At 37.3% G+C, this 14,203-nt stretch overlaps 1 protein-coding gene across 4 annotated transcripts in view; it reads right to left on the minus strand.

Moving 5' to 3' along the window:
* The window catches only part of CEP112 (centrosomal protein 112), a 378,610-nt gene that overhangs the window by 249,315 nt on the left and 115,092 nt on the right, over positions 1-14,203 (minus strand). For all 4 annotated transcript variants that reach the window (XM_058675350.1, XM_058675351.1, XM_058675352.1 and 1 more), the window contains exon 18: positions 3,578-3,713. In XM_058675350.1, coding sequence (XP_058531333.1) covers positions 3,578-3,713 — 136 coding nt within the window. The remainder of the gene's footprint in view (positions 1-3,577; positions 3,714-14,203) is intronic.

Here is a 14,203-nt window from a genome sequence, read left to right on the forward strand (position 1 = left end):
CACGGCTTAGTAAACTGGATTACAAAACAAAACCTATACATTTGTTGCCTACAGGAGACATATTTCACCAACAAAGATCAGCAGAAACTATACCTCATGGATTTTAACTTTTTTTGTTGTTGTTTAATCTCTTCAAAACACTTTCTTCTGATTAAATTCTTCAATGATTCATAGATCATACTGTAACATCATTTTCTTCAAGAAGGTTCTTGATTTTTTCATTTCTTCAGTGACACATTAGTCATTCAGTTGCATGTTATTTAACTTCATGGTGTTATTAACTTCTTTTTTTTTCTTCCTGTTGTTGATTTTATATTGTGGCTTCTCATTTAAGGGGATGTATAGTGACTGTGTAATGGAGACTATCATATCCAGATGTGAGGACACAATGCAGTATGCATCTTTACTTCCAGACCAAAGATGGACTCCCAATGAAACTATTAACTCTGTCTTGACAATAGGGTACTGGATTCTGTCATATGTCCATGCTTACAATAATGGACATATGACTGCTTATGAAGAACTATAGTATAGTACAGTAACATAGGGAACTCAGTGAGGGGGGAGGGAACTGGGAAGGGAACAGGGACATTTGGAACTGTATCATAAAGTTATAATGATAAAAAGAATTAAAAAAAAAGAAATATGCTGCGTTTATGTCCTCCACTTCCTTTTAGGCAACATCATCTCTCTAATCTTCCCTTTATGTTCCGAAGACTTTTTTAAGAATAATGCTTATGTTCAAACATTTTAAAATGATTTGAACATTATTTCCCATTTTAGGAATCTTACGAGTTTCACACAATCATGACAGACAGCTTCAGCATTTTTTGCTCCTCCAACTCTTTCACTACCTACCAATGTTTTAATCACTGTCGATATAATACAGGGATTTAAATTCAAGTTATCAGTAATTTTGAATTTAATACTTTGTAAATCTGTGCTTTTCGCATCAGTCACCGTTGGCATTCTGTTTCATAATGACATGGGTAACAGCTATTCATATTTGTGTCAGCCTTGCCAAGTTCTAGTGTTCTCCACCTCTGCTGATTTAATGCATCACTTCTCAACAGGCAGGAAGTCTTGTGATTCACCTCTGGATTGGCTGATGTGTTACCATAATTTTTTTCTCCCAGAAAACAAATAAGTGCTCTATATATTGTATGAGGTCTCCTACATAAGGAAATATATTTCTGATGATTTTGCAAGTTAAAACTGAGAGATCACCCCCAGATCTCAGCCTGCCTAGCGTATATACAATGTCATAGGCATATGGCACAGTGAGCGCTTGGCTAACCAAGACCCCAACATGGCCTGTTCCCCAGTCTCTCTTCCCTGCTCTTGTTTGAACTGTACTAGCAATTCCTTTGTAAACAACTCTAGGAAGTTAAATGTTACATTGATTCTGTTTTTCAGCAGCTAAGTGTGCCCTGAGACACAGTTTCCTGTATTTCCTGTGTTTCCTGACCTTTAATTTGATTGGATGGTCCAGAGAGATAGACACATCTATTAGCCAGTCACAGTGTTGTTGCTGGGTGGAAGTATTGTTGAGAATGCCCTTCTGACTGCCCCATTTTCCAACCCTATATAAGCTTGTGGCTTCTTTCATATAAACTGACATTCTTCACCACCGATTTGTCTCCAGCGTTTTTTCTGCAGAAGACCACTGTTGCCTCAACCCTCGGTGGTCTCAGGCCTGCTGGACAGAAGACTCCTGAGAAAAAACTGCTTGGAACCAAACTGAGTCACAATGTTTTTCCTTCAAAAATTGCTTTGCTACTTTCTCTGCCAGCATCATCCAAACTAGAAACTTGCAGGAAATTGATTTTTATCCTCAAGTTTCAATTCTTTTTCCAGATGATATTTATATTTCATTAACTATTTTTATTTGATATATGGACTCCTGTAAAGGCACTTCTGTTCTGCAATTTTTTTTTTCTGAATTCTACAGGTTATTTACAGAAGTATACTTTTATCCTGTGAGTGTAAAATTGAGAAAACTTCCTTGTTCTACAAAATGTTTACACAGGTACCCTGTTATTTGTGTGTTATCTCTCTCCTTATCTACTGAGTTTAGAATATTTTCATAGTACATAATTAGCTTCAAGGAGTGCATTTATTGTGTCAAAGGTGAGTGTGATACTCAGCTTTTCTCAGTCATACTGCTTAGTCTTAGTACTTTTGACAACCTGATTCTTGGCCTGATATTCTTTACTGTGTGCTTAAAAGTGCTTGCCTGGGACTTTCTTCTTCAATATTTTATCCACTCCTTTAGTTGTAAGCCTCTCAGCAAGCCTCCCATGGAGCTCCATGGAGTATTTGGATGAGACACACATCCTGGAGCTTTGGCACTGATTAAAACAGAGCTGGAAGGGGGTGCATAGCCATGCTGAACGGATGGGAAATCTCTGTTTCCCAGTACAAACTCTCAGTAGGAATCCACAGTCTGGCTCAGGCAGACGGGAAACAGAAAGAACGGGATCAGACCGCCCCACATAAAGCACTAGGAATAGAAATACGAAGGGAGAAAGCAGGAGCAGAAACAATCCCAAGTTCAAGTCGGAAACCCTACAGACTCAGACTCAGGTAGGAAACCTTCCTGTGGGACATTCCCATCATCTGTGTGCGCTTGGAACTCCTAAGGAAGACAACTACAGCTAAAGAGAAAATCAGGAAAATAATGCAACATTCTTTTTAACTGGGATTGAAGATAATCTGAGGAATGACAAATAAAATACAACATATTCACATGATACAATACAGTTAGTTTTAAAAGGATTGCAATAAATTAACAGGGCTAGAGCATGGATTCCCAATACCAAAAACAAAGGAGCAAAAAGTACATAAAATCAATATTTATCTAATTAAAAAAGAAAAAAATTATTATGCATACCTATAACATAGTACATATGGAAAGCTAAAATGTATGTGCACATTATATATAAACGTTATATACACCATAGAAGTACAAAGTAGGTTAAAATAACACACAGAGAAGGAGCAGAGTAATAGTAACATACTCAGCCATGAATAACAAGCTGAATTAAAACCTCACCTGCGATGCTTTAATTTATAGAAACAAATGCTGATTCTTCACAATGAGTGCTTAGCAGTTCACAAAAATTTTCTTTATACGTCTGCAAATCTTTTATTTTCCTCTAAAAATGTAAAAAAAATTTTTTTACCTGCATAAGAATTAGAGAAAAATTTGCTTCTCTAAAATGCCAATTGAAAGTAATTTGTTATGATTAATAAATAAAATATTATTTATAAAATATGAAAAAGACCAGGGATGGTTCACCTGAGCGCCTGCTCTACAGAAACTGATTCCAGGACAAGATATATTCTCCTCATTACTCCGTTTGCAGCTGCGACTTCTAAATGATCGTACCATCTTTGCTTTCAGGATCAATTGGGGGATAACATCCTTTCTCGTTCTGACTCTCTGACCCAACTCTTTGGCTAATTTTGACAATGCTTTTTTAAAGGTGAAATGTTTCTGTCATATTTAAGATGAGGATGTACCTTCCTGCTGAGAGAACCACTTTCCAAAAAGATGGGGTGGTTGTGTCCTTACCTGCTCTTTCATTTCTGCGTAGACTTTCTCTGAGTTCAGTTCCACCTGCCGCTTAAACTCTTCCAGAGCAGCATCTGCCTGCTGGGCCTGCAACCTTTGAACTTCAGTCACACGAGTTAGCTGCTCTTCTTTTTCCCTAGAAAAGTTCAGAGTTAAAATATAAAAGAACTAAGCTCGAATAAAAGAACAATATTTAACCCTCTGAAATAAAACTTAGATTTCATTTTTTGATCTAAATCCTACAAAACTCTCCATTTAAAAAATGAGAATAATTTTTCTCAGGACAAAAAGGGTATCAGCGCACAATATGTGTTCTGAAGATTTCCCTGCAAAGAAATCCTAATAAAACTGTCTTTACCTATGGATGAAAACAAAATGTGGCATATCCATACAATGGGAAATTATTCAAACTTTCTTGAAAACATTATATACTAAGTGGCAGCAAATAGTCACAAAAGGTCACACATTATATGAATCCCTTTATGCGAAATGTTCAGAGCAGGTAAATCAATAAAGAAAGAGAGCAGATTAGTTGTTGCTAGGGGATGAAGGGAGGCAGGAACAGGGAGTGAATGCTAATGGATATGGGTTTTCTCTCTTTCTTTCTTTCTTTTTTTTTTCTTTAATGATGAAAATGTGCCAGAATTAAATAGTGACAGTTGCACAGCCTTGTGAATATACTTTATACATTTACCGATTGTACCCATTCAAAAGGGTGAATTCTACAGTATGTGAATTGGACCTCAACATTTTAAAAAATCAATGTGACTCAGCAGTGACCCTGCACGCTAGGGATCGCAGCACAACAGCACAGCTGCACAGCTGCACAGCTGCACAGCAGCACCGTGGCCTGAGATTATCACTGCCCTCTAGTAAACTGCCTACATCCCAACTGAGAGTCAGCTTAACTCTGCAAGCCTTGAACTGAAACTTTATACTCAAAAGAGACCACCACCACCACCAACAACAAAAGCTTTGCTTCTTGTCATAGAATAAGTTTTGGTTTATAACGTGCATACAAGTTAATAATAGCCAATTTTGCATTTTGATTAGGTGCTGGGCATTAAGCAAAAATATTTACAAGCCTCTTCCTCCTTCCCCTCACAGTGACCCTGTAGCGTCACAAACACACTGTTACAGTGCTTTTACAGAACCAGGATCCTGGCCTATGATCAGCTTCTGCCATCCTTGAAGCTGCCTACTAAAGTGGACTGCTTTCCCCAGTTTCCAAAGACCATAAAGAAGATGGACATAAATGGGGATGTTCCCACGTGTGTAAGATACATTCTTATCGCTGAGTACAATGCTAAAGAACGCTAGAGATGGGATCATCGCATTCACCTAAATGAAACTGGAGATAAACCTCACGATGCAGGGACACAGTTTTTCAAACCAAGATGCCTCTAATGTTTAAGAGTTGGGCAAAAGATAACTCAAGCTCTTTATAGTTATTCAGACCTGACACATTAATTTCTAGGATATCCATGAGAACAAGTGTGTAACAAAAAAATATCAGAGTATCACATTTTTTCCCACCTAAACTAAAAAGCTTTCTGAAACATGACCAAAAGACTGATGAGATGTGTCACCTAGTATCTATTCTATTAGGACTCTCCTGTTCTTTTATAACAAAGAACACACACACAATCTTCTCTCCCTCCTATACTGCAAATAAGCAGATCTTTTCATACTAAGAAAGAATACCCCCTGCATCTTCCTCCTATTTTTCACTTTAAGTGCCATCTGCGTCTTTCTCTCCACCTCCATCTACACAGCTGTCTAAATGAACATAGCAATTATGTTACTCAAAGCAAGTTTTCCACCAAAAGCTCTCTTCCTCTGTGTGCCTATTTTACAGGTGCAGCCATGTTGCTATGACCTACAGGGTTTAATGCTGCCCCAAGGGGTGAAGCCTCGTGTGCGAAGACATTCCACCTCATGCTGCAGCCAGACGCGACTCTAAGTTACTGTGTTTTACATTTTATATAATGGGAGACAGGCTTCTGGAATTTTTGAAAAGGCTTTATTTAAGCTGTCTCCTTTAACGATCTAGAACCAAAATTTTCCATATATTTCACTGGATTTCTTTAGTGTTAAGTGTTTGCTCAATACCCAGGCCTTAAAATCAGTGACTTTTTTTTTTTTTTGGCAGCTCAGTATCATTACACAAGACAATGGTGAGGGATAACGAAGCATCATTCTGAAGGCCACCCTAAAAGCTTGAGCACTCCAATTTCATCAGAGGAGTTTTACCTGAGCTGTTGCCTCTGTCCGAGAAGCAGGAAACCTTGAGTTGTATGTGTCATCAATTAGCCAGAACAAAACTTTTTCCGGAACCACATGACCTATGGTTGAAATATCAACTTTGTTCTGTCCATTTTGAAAGTCGGCTGTTCTATGAATGTAAGTGTGATAACAAACATATTCCTAATTTAACAGGAAAATGCTTTTTCTCTACAACCTGTCATTCTTATCAACTTTGGTGCATTTTCTTTGCAACTCATAGTTACATAAATCAAAGTCTTAAAATTTAGCCATCATCAGGTACACATGACAGAACATCTTTAAATGGTAAAGTACATTATGGTACCTTGCCTGTGATTGATAATTTTTATCCTGAATTAACATTAGTAAATATTGTTTTATGTTAAATAGCAACTATAGGGAAATGTATGAAATGTCCTTTTAGTCTCTAATCCTATCACAGTAGTTAAACTAATCAAAATAAATAATACAGACAGTCTCAACCTATGTTAACCCATATTCTTGTCCTAGAAAACCATGAAATACACTGAGTTCTACTGATATTTAGGAATTTCTTTTATAAATTAGATGTGTCTTAGGTAAAAATTTAATGCTCATCTTCAAAAAGAATACATTTTAACTTCAACAGAGAGATGAAGCAGCAAAGACTTCAGGCTTTGAAATAAGGCAAACTCCTCACTATCATAAGAACAGTGTGCCTTTTGACTAAGATCCCAAACAGTGCATCTTGGCAGAAACAAAATAAGGGACTCTGAAGATCCCCCCACCCCCAGTGGAACTAACTGTGGGGCCAAGTACAAACACATTACTCAAATGCCTTAAAGCTGGGCCTCCATAAAGATAAAAAAGGTGGGAAGAAAATCTGCTTTTTAGCTCTGCTTTATTTATGAAGTCTAGTATATTTTCTGAGAATTTAAAGGATAAAGAAAAGCTGCATTCTTACGTAACCACAAGGGAACTCAGATTAAAGCAGGATCTGAAGTACATGATTATTCCAAACGAGCAAAAAAGTGTCAGAGACTAATGAGCTACAATTTGGTATCCCTTCAACTTTACAAGTTAACATTTTTATGTGCAGGCAAACTATAATTTCAAAATCCTCCTTTTGCACATTTCTGTACCAGTGTTTTTGATAATTATGGAAATGATCCAACCTATATTTATAAGGCTTCACATTACAGTATACTTCATTTGCTGCCAGCTTGGCATCTCCACTGGAAACTCCAAGAAAAACAAAACAAAACACAAATCTTCAAACAAGTTTGAAAAAAAAATCAGCTGGGAGAGTCTCCAATCCCTTTCCAGCCGAGCTGGGGAGCAGACTCTCAAGTAGGGCAATACCTCTGCTTTTGGCTGCCAATTAGGACTTCAATTGATTGGACTGAGGCAAAAACATTAAAAGACCAGTAGTAGGCTCAATTCTTGCCGAAAAAAGAGAGAGCGAGCAAGCGAGAGAGAGAGTTTAATACTATAGAAATATAAACATTTGATACTTCAGGAAGCCAAAAAGGAATGTCTAGTAAAAAACGGTTACTGGTATTTGTTTCAATATTGAAAAGATACGACAATACTCCGCAAACTGATCTACAGATCAAACACAATCAATGCTTGAGGGTTACAAGCCAAGGAGCAAGGTAGCCTCTAAAAGATGAAAAAGACAAAAAACAAATTCTTCCCTAGCACTTCCTGTAGGAACCTGTCCTGGCAATACCTTGATATTAATCCCCTCAGTCTCATTTTCAACTTTTGACTTCTGCAACTGTAAATTAATAAAGCTGTTAGGCTGCTTTAATACACTCAGTTTGTGGTACCATGTTACAGCAGTGATAAGAAAATAATACAAAAATAATATTTAATTTATTACACACAGCACATCAAGGGAACTTAACATAAAATATCTATAACTTCCTTAACAACAGTGTAAGGGGACTTCTGAAATTACAAATCTAAAATTTAAAACAGCCAGGGAAAAACAATCCATAGGCTGAATTGTATTATACTCTTCCAATATTTGAAGTTTTTCTGGTTGTTCAGTTAGTCAACCACCTCAAACCAATAAATAACATTTTAAAAAATTCTGTCTCCCAAAGGGAATATTTTACCAATGGCAAGTCTGAGAGAGATAAGAACAGTGAAAGAGTGACCATGTCTTGAATTAACTGCAGACAAACCCCTTGACCAAAATTTATCTGCCCAAATAAGCAAGACACATTTTATAGCATGAAGTTGACACAGTTATGAAGTGAAAGGTCTGGAAATCAGTGACCACTAGCTCTTCCTCTGACCACAGAAAATTGTTATTCTCCACGTTCTTAAGATTAGAAGCCAACACAGAAAGAAACAGTGCAGTGGATAACAAGAAATGAGGTAATGTTAAAAGCCTAGAAATTATCTAATGTTACAGAAAATGCCAGGTCAAAAATAAGGAGACTTTCATATGTAAGTTTTAAGAACATGTAAGAAAATTATGCTTCCAATGTGTCTGCATCAATCAGTTCAAAGATATTTTTCACATTTTGATACACAGCAGATGATCACTGTACTAGTTCAATTCAAAATAGACAAGGTGCTATATCCTAAGTCACAGACTAGAAATTCTATAACATAATCACAGAACCTTTCAAGCTGAAAAAGCCAAATAATTGTGAAATGTACACTCAATAATAAATGAGAAGACAAAAATATTTTCTAGGGATAAATAACATACCTTAAAAACAAATACTTTTAATTGCCATAAGAAACAAAACTTTCTCATTTTGTTCCTTCTCCCAAGAAAACATAAGCTCCACTGAACTTAGTGGCTAATGCCTACTTCTATGTTAACTGCTAACTTACACCAAGGAGCAATGTTACACAATAATTCTGTCTTTCTAAGATATCAAGTAAAGAAGAAAAAAACATGCCAGTATTATAACAGAGGTATAGGCAGAGGAGGGGCCTTGAAGGCTCAGATTTCATGTGCCTTCTTGTGTAGGAGACAGTTTCCTCAAGATAGCAAATTGTGTAGGAGAAACTGTGATCTAAGGAAAGAGATAAAAGCCAAGGAAGAAAATTAAGTGCACTATTATAAGCTATAGGAATACAAAGGATGTTTAGAGAACTTAGGACAAGAGTTTTGTAAGAAGCAACCTTATGAAAGGTAGAATATAAATTGTGAAGTAAACTTAAACAGGTTGAAGTTTTACACAATAATTTTGTGCTAAACCAACCTTTTTCTATTATACAGAAGTATAAATAAACCAATTCAATCTCAGCAAATAGACGAGAAATTAAAGCTTTTATAGTAAAATAACAAAATCTTGAGAAAGTGATCCTTGAAGCAGCCATGCTATCTAGTGAAGGTAAAGTTCCTTCTAAAAAATTATATTCTTGGGCCCGACGTGGTGGCCTAGCAGCTAAAGTCCTTGCCTTGAACGCCCCGGGATCCCATATCGGTGCTGGTTCTAATCCCGGCAGCTCCACTTCCCATCCAGCTCCCTGCTTGTGGCCTGGGAAGGCAGTCGAAGATGGCCCAAAGATTTCGGACTCTGCACCCGTGTGGGAGACCTGGAGGTTCCAGGCTCCTGGCTCCGGATCGGCACAGCACTGGCCGTTGCACTCACTTGGGGAGTGAATCATCGGACGGAAGATCTTCCTCCCTGTCTCTCCTCCTCTCTGTATATCTGCCTTTGTAATAAATTTTTTTTTCAAATCTTAAAAAAAATTATATTCTTTACATTTCAAAATAAATCTCAAGTCTAATGCTGTTTTCCTTCATGTTTCCTATATGTAAGAAACTCTTGATTAAAAATTCCATGTATAAATTATATACCACGTAGGCAAAGCCTATGTACCCCACCACCACCCTCTAGAGACAGTACTATATAGTAAAGACATACATGTTCTCAGGTGAAACAGCACCATGAACATCTTTTAGAAGAGGTGTAGGACCACTTGTTACTAAGGAGAGGAAGAGGGAACGTGGGAAGTCATTCAAGCAAAATGACAAGCAAACCAAGGCAGATAAAAGGAATAAAGAAAAAGGCTGTAATGCGAAGCTGAAATATTTATTTCCTTCAAAAAACATCATCTATGCTTTGTCCCTGGGCAGTTCAATATTTCAAAGTAACTGAAAAATATTCTCACTTATGTTAATCACTATGCACAAGTCAAATTTTAACTAGGCAAATTTTCTCTTTTTCTATCAAATATTAATATAATATTTTTCATGTGACAGAAGTTTTTCCTGCTTACCATACATTATTTCTAAGTTGTGTGAAATGTATTTAAAGTCAAAATGGAAACCTTTTGATTTTTAGCAAGTAATACTGCTACAAAATACCATTTATAGGATAGGGACCTTTTTTTTAAGATTTATTTATTTTTTTATTGGAAAGTCAGATATACAGGGAGGAGGAGAGACAGAGAGGAAGATCTTCCGTCCGATGATTCACTCCCCAAGTGAGTGCAACGGCCAGTGCTGTGCCGATCCGGAGCCGGGAACCTGGAACCTCTTCCAGGTCTCCCACAGGGGTGCAGGGTCCCAAAACTTTGGGCCATCTTCGACTGCCATTCCAGGCCACAAGCAGGGAGCTGGATGGGAAGTGGAGCTGCCGGGATTAGAACCGGCGCTCATATGGGATCCCGGGGCGTTCAAGGCAAGGACTTTAGCTGCTAGGCCACCATGCGGGCCCAACATCTTTTTCTATTACTTTTAAAATATGTTTTGTCATATTCATCATAAAGGTTTTCCACTTCTTTGGCGAGATTAATTCTAAGTTATTTGAGATTCCTCTCTGCTATTTTAAATTTCTTTCTCAGCCATGGGGTTATAAGTATATACTAGTGTCATGCATTATGATCATCAATTTTGTATCCTGCTAATCTGTCAAATTCTCTTACAAGTTCCAACAGTCTTTTGACTGAGTCTCCTGGATTTTATATGTAGAGAATCCTTTTGTTTCTTAAAAAATATGAATCTCTATCATCAGACTTACATTAATTTCAAGGGACAAATGAATGTGTTAGGAATGAGAGATTTACAATAAAAAGGAATTTTCTCTGAGATATCACAAAGTGATACAATCATTTTTACTCACTGTATAAAGCATAAATTATATTAATACTTCCTTGAAACTGTGTTACCTATATCCAAGTTGGTTGAAGATCGAAGGCTTTATTGATACATATATTTTGTACATATTTCACCAATCATTTCTTTGTAACAAGACTTTTCAAAGGTTCCAAACAATTATTTTATGTGGTTAATAATAACTTAAAACATCTGTTAATCTGCAGTCATGTGGTATTAATGAATTCATTTACGACACTAATGTTGAGCACCCAACATATGCCAGCCAGGAACCTAACAAAATGTTATAAACCATCACCAGGGCAAGCACAATGGCTCAATTAGCTAAACCTCCCCTTTCAAGGAACAGTATCCCATATGGGTGCTGCTCCATGTCCCAGCTGCTCCACTTCCCATTCAGCTCCCTACTTATGGTCCGGGAAAGCAGTAGAGAATGACTCAAGTCTTGGGACCCTTTACCCATATGGAAGATCCAGAGGCAGCTTCTGGCTCTTGGCTTCAGGCTGACTCAGCTCTCACTGTTGTGGCTGTTTGGGGAGTGAAAAAGCTGATGGAAGATCTCTTTCGCCTTTTCCCTGCAAATCTACTTTTCAAATAAAAATCAGTCAATCTTTACAAAAGGAAAAAAAATTGCTGAATTAGTTACAATCTGTTCCTGTGTCAAAGAAGCTTTAATTGTAGCAGAGCAAACAACAACAAGGCACCAAATTAATACTAACAACAATATTCAATTCATCAAATGAATAAAAATATAAAATTTGTATAATGGGGGAAAAATGTATGACAGAAATTAGGACAAGAAACAACATTGTGGCCTAGAGTAAGGACACATTTAAACAGATGGGACACATTTAATGTGTAAGGACACATTTAAACAAATTAGCTGGGGTGAAGCAGAGGCAGCAATCCCAGGAAATAGCAGGACAGTGCAACAGCAGAGGGAAACCCTTGGACGTGGGGAAACATCAGAGACAGTGAAGTGCTGCTGCAGTGACCAGATATCTATACCCAAGCCACACCTGGCGATCAGAGATCCCCCAGTGGCCAGGTGGGAAGGGGAGTCCACCAGGAGCTCAGGGAGTACATCCAGGTACAGAACTGCCTGACCTGCAGATTTCCTTGATTTGACCATAAACAGAAGCTGAGTAGAAGAGCCCAAGCAGGCAGGCGCAGGAACAGGGTGGATTTCACATAGAGAGAATAACTTCTTATGAGGCTGAAATGATCTATACTGAACTTTTAAAGATGAAAACTAAAATGTGTGATATAAACAACATAATGGATGGAAGGAAGACTACATATTACTAGAAAGAAATATTCCCAAATCAACAACAAAGTAACAAACAACAAAAATAACAGCATTGGTGACAATTATTAGAAATCTAACATGGGATAATGCAAATATACTGATAATTTCTACAAGCAAACAGAGACAGTGACAAAAAAAAGTTTCACAACAATGGCCTCAAACTTGTATACTTTAATGTAAATTATAAACATATATATCTAAGAATTCAATGACCTTCAAGTATTGAAAAAATACAGAAAGTAAAAATCACAGCCAAATTTTACAAAATCAGAAATAAAGACTATTAAAGAAAGCTTAATCAAAGAGGCACATTATATGGGACAGTATAACGGTGTGGCAAGTTAAGTTACCGCATGCAACACCAGTATCCCAAATGGGCACCAGTTTGAGTCCTGGCTGGTCCACATTCAATCATGGTCCCTACTATGTGCCTGGTAAAAGCAGTGGAAGAGAATGTCTTTGGAACCCTTTCACCTTTCACCATTGTGGAGACCAGAAGAAGCTCCTGGCTCCAGCTACTGCAGCCATTTGGTGAGTGAACCAGTGGTTGTGATCTCTCTCTCTCTTTCTCTCTGTATCTCTCTCTCTCTCGGTAACTCTTTCAAATAAATAATGTTTTTGAAAAGCATGTTTTACAGACACAAAAATAAGGATGACAATAGATCTCTCATTTGAAACAATGCAAGTAAAATCACAGTATCCTAGAACAACACATCTATTATACGCTCAAAGAGGGGCAGGCGCTGTGGAGCAGTGCGTTAGCCACTGTGAACTGCAGTTCCACTCCTGGTCCCTCTGCCTCCTATCTGCCCAGCTTCCTGTTGGCACATCGGGGAAGCAGTGGAAGAAGGCTAGTGAACTTGGGTACCTGCCATCCACGTGAGAGACTCAAATGGAGTTCCAGGCTCTGGGCTTCAGCCTGGCTCAACTACAGCTGACGTGAACATTTGGTGAATGAACAAATGGGTGGAACATCTCTCTCTCTCCTCATCTCTTCCTCTTGTGGACACTCAATCTTTCAAATAAATAAATCTTTTCAAAAAAATTCTTAAATTGCTTCATTGTTCAAATGTAAATAGCAATGTAATGTTGAGTTTATATGAAAGTGAAACATATGCTAAAATATCACAAAAGTCAAAGAAGAAATGGTAGTAAACAATCATACTATCTTTATAAAATCTGATAATGCATCTTAAGGATAGAGTGTCATATGTAGCTGTACAGTCCTGGTGGTCAGATTGCTAATCTCTTTTAATCTGTGTTTCTTCCTCAAAATTCCGATGATAGCACACAATTACACATGATTGCTTTCAGGATAAATCAAGATGATCTATATTAAAATACCTTTTGATAAAACTTCTATAAATTAACTATAAAACATGAAATGAAGCATTACTATGTATTACCAGCTTATTTCACTCTCTACTGTGATTGTTTAATTCATAATTATAACTTTTGATTATAATCAAAAGTTATAATTTTACTATAAGTTTTACTATAGAACAACTCAAAAAAGCTAAAAACTGCTAAAAGCTACCAAAATCATCTAATAAACTAAAAATCTCACATTGCACATTAAAATGCTGTGTGAAATCCTGGCACAAACATCTCTGTTAATAAGAAGCTCCTGACCATCTTATTAGGCTGACACGTTAAGGAGTGTGCTCTTGTGAAAAGAAATGCCAAATTCTATGAACACATATCCACAAAGAAGTATTTAACAGAGATTCCCTTGTCAATTTGAAGCAAGGTCACCACACACTGCTCTCTTCTCTTTAAGCTTTGCAATGTGCTTCTTGGAGGGAGGGTGAAGACAGCATGCTCACTGGAGCTAAGGGATGTTTACAATAAACTGGAAACATTGACTGCTCTGGATCTAAAGTGGTTTCAGATGCTCAAGCAGAGTGGAGAAAATAGAACAGCTGGGTCCCCTACCATCACCACCAGATAACTGAGAAAACTATTTTTAAGATGAAAAATA

The sequence above is a fragment of the Ochotona princeps genome, chromosome 17, assembly GCF_030435755.1.
Source record: "Ochotona princeps isolate mOchPri1 chromosome 17, mOchPri1.hap1, whole genome shotgun sequence".
Taxonomy (NCBI): domain Eukaryota; kingdom Metazoa; phylum Chordata; class Mammalia; order Lagomorpha; family Ochotonidae; genus Ochotona; species Ochotona princeps.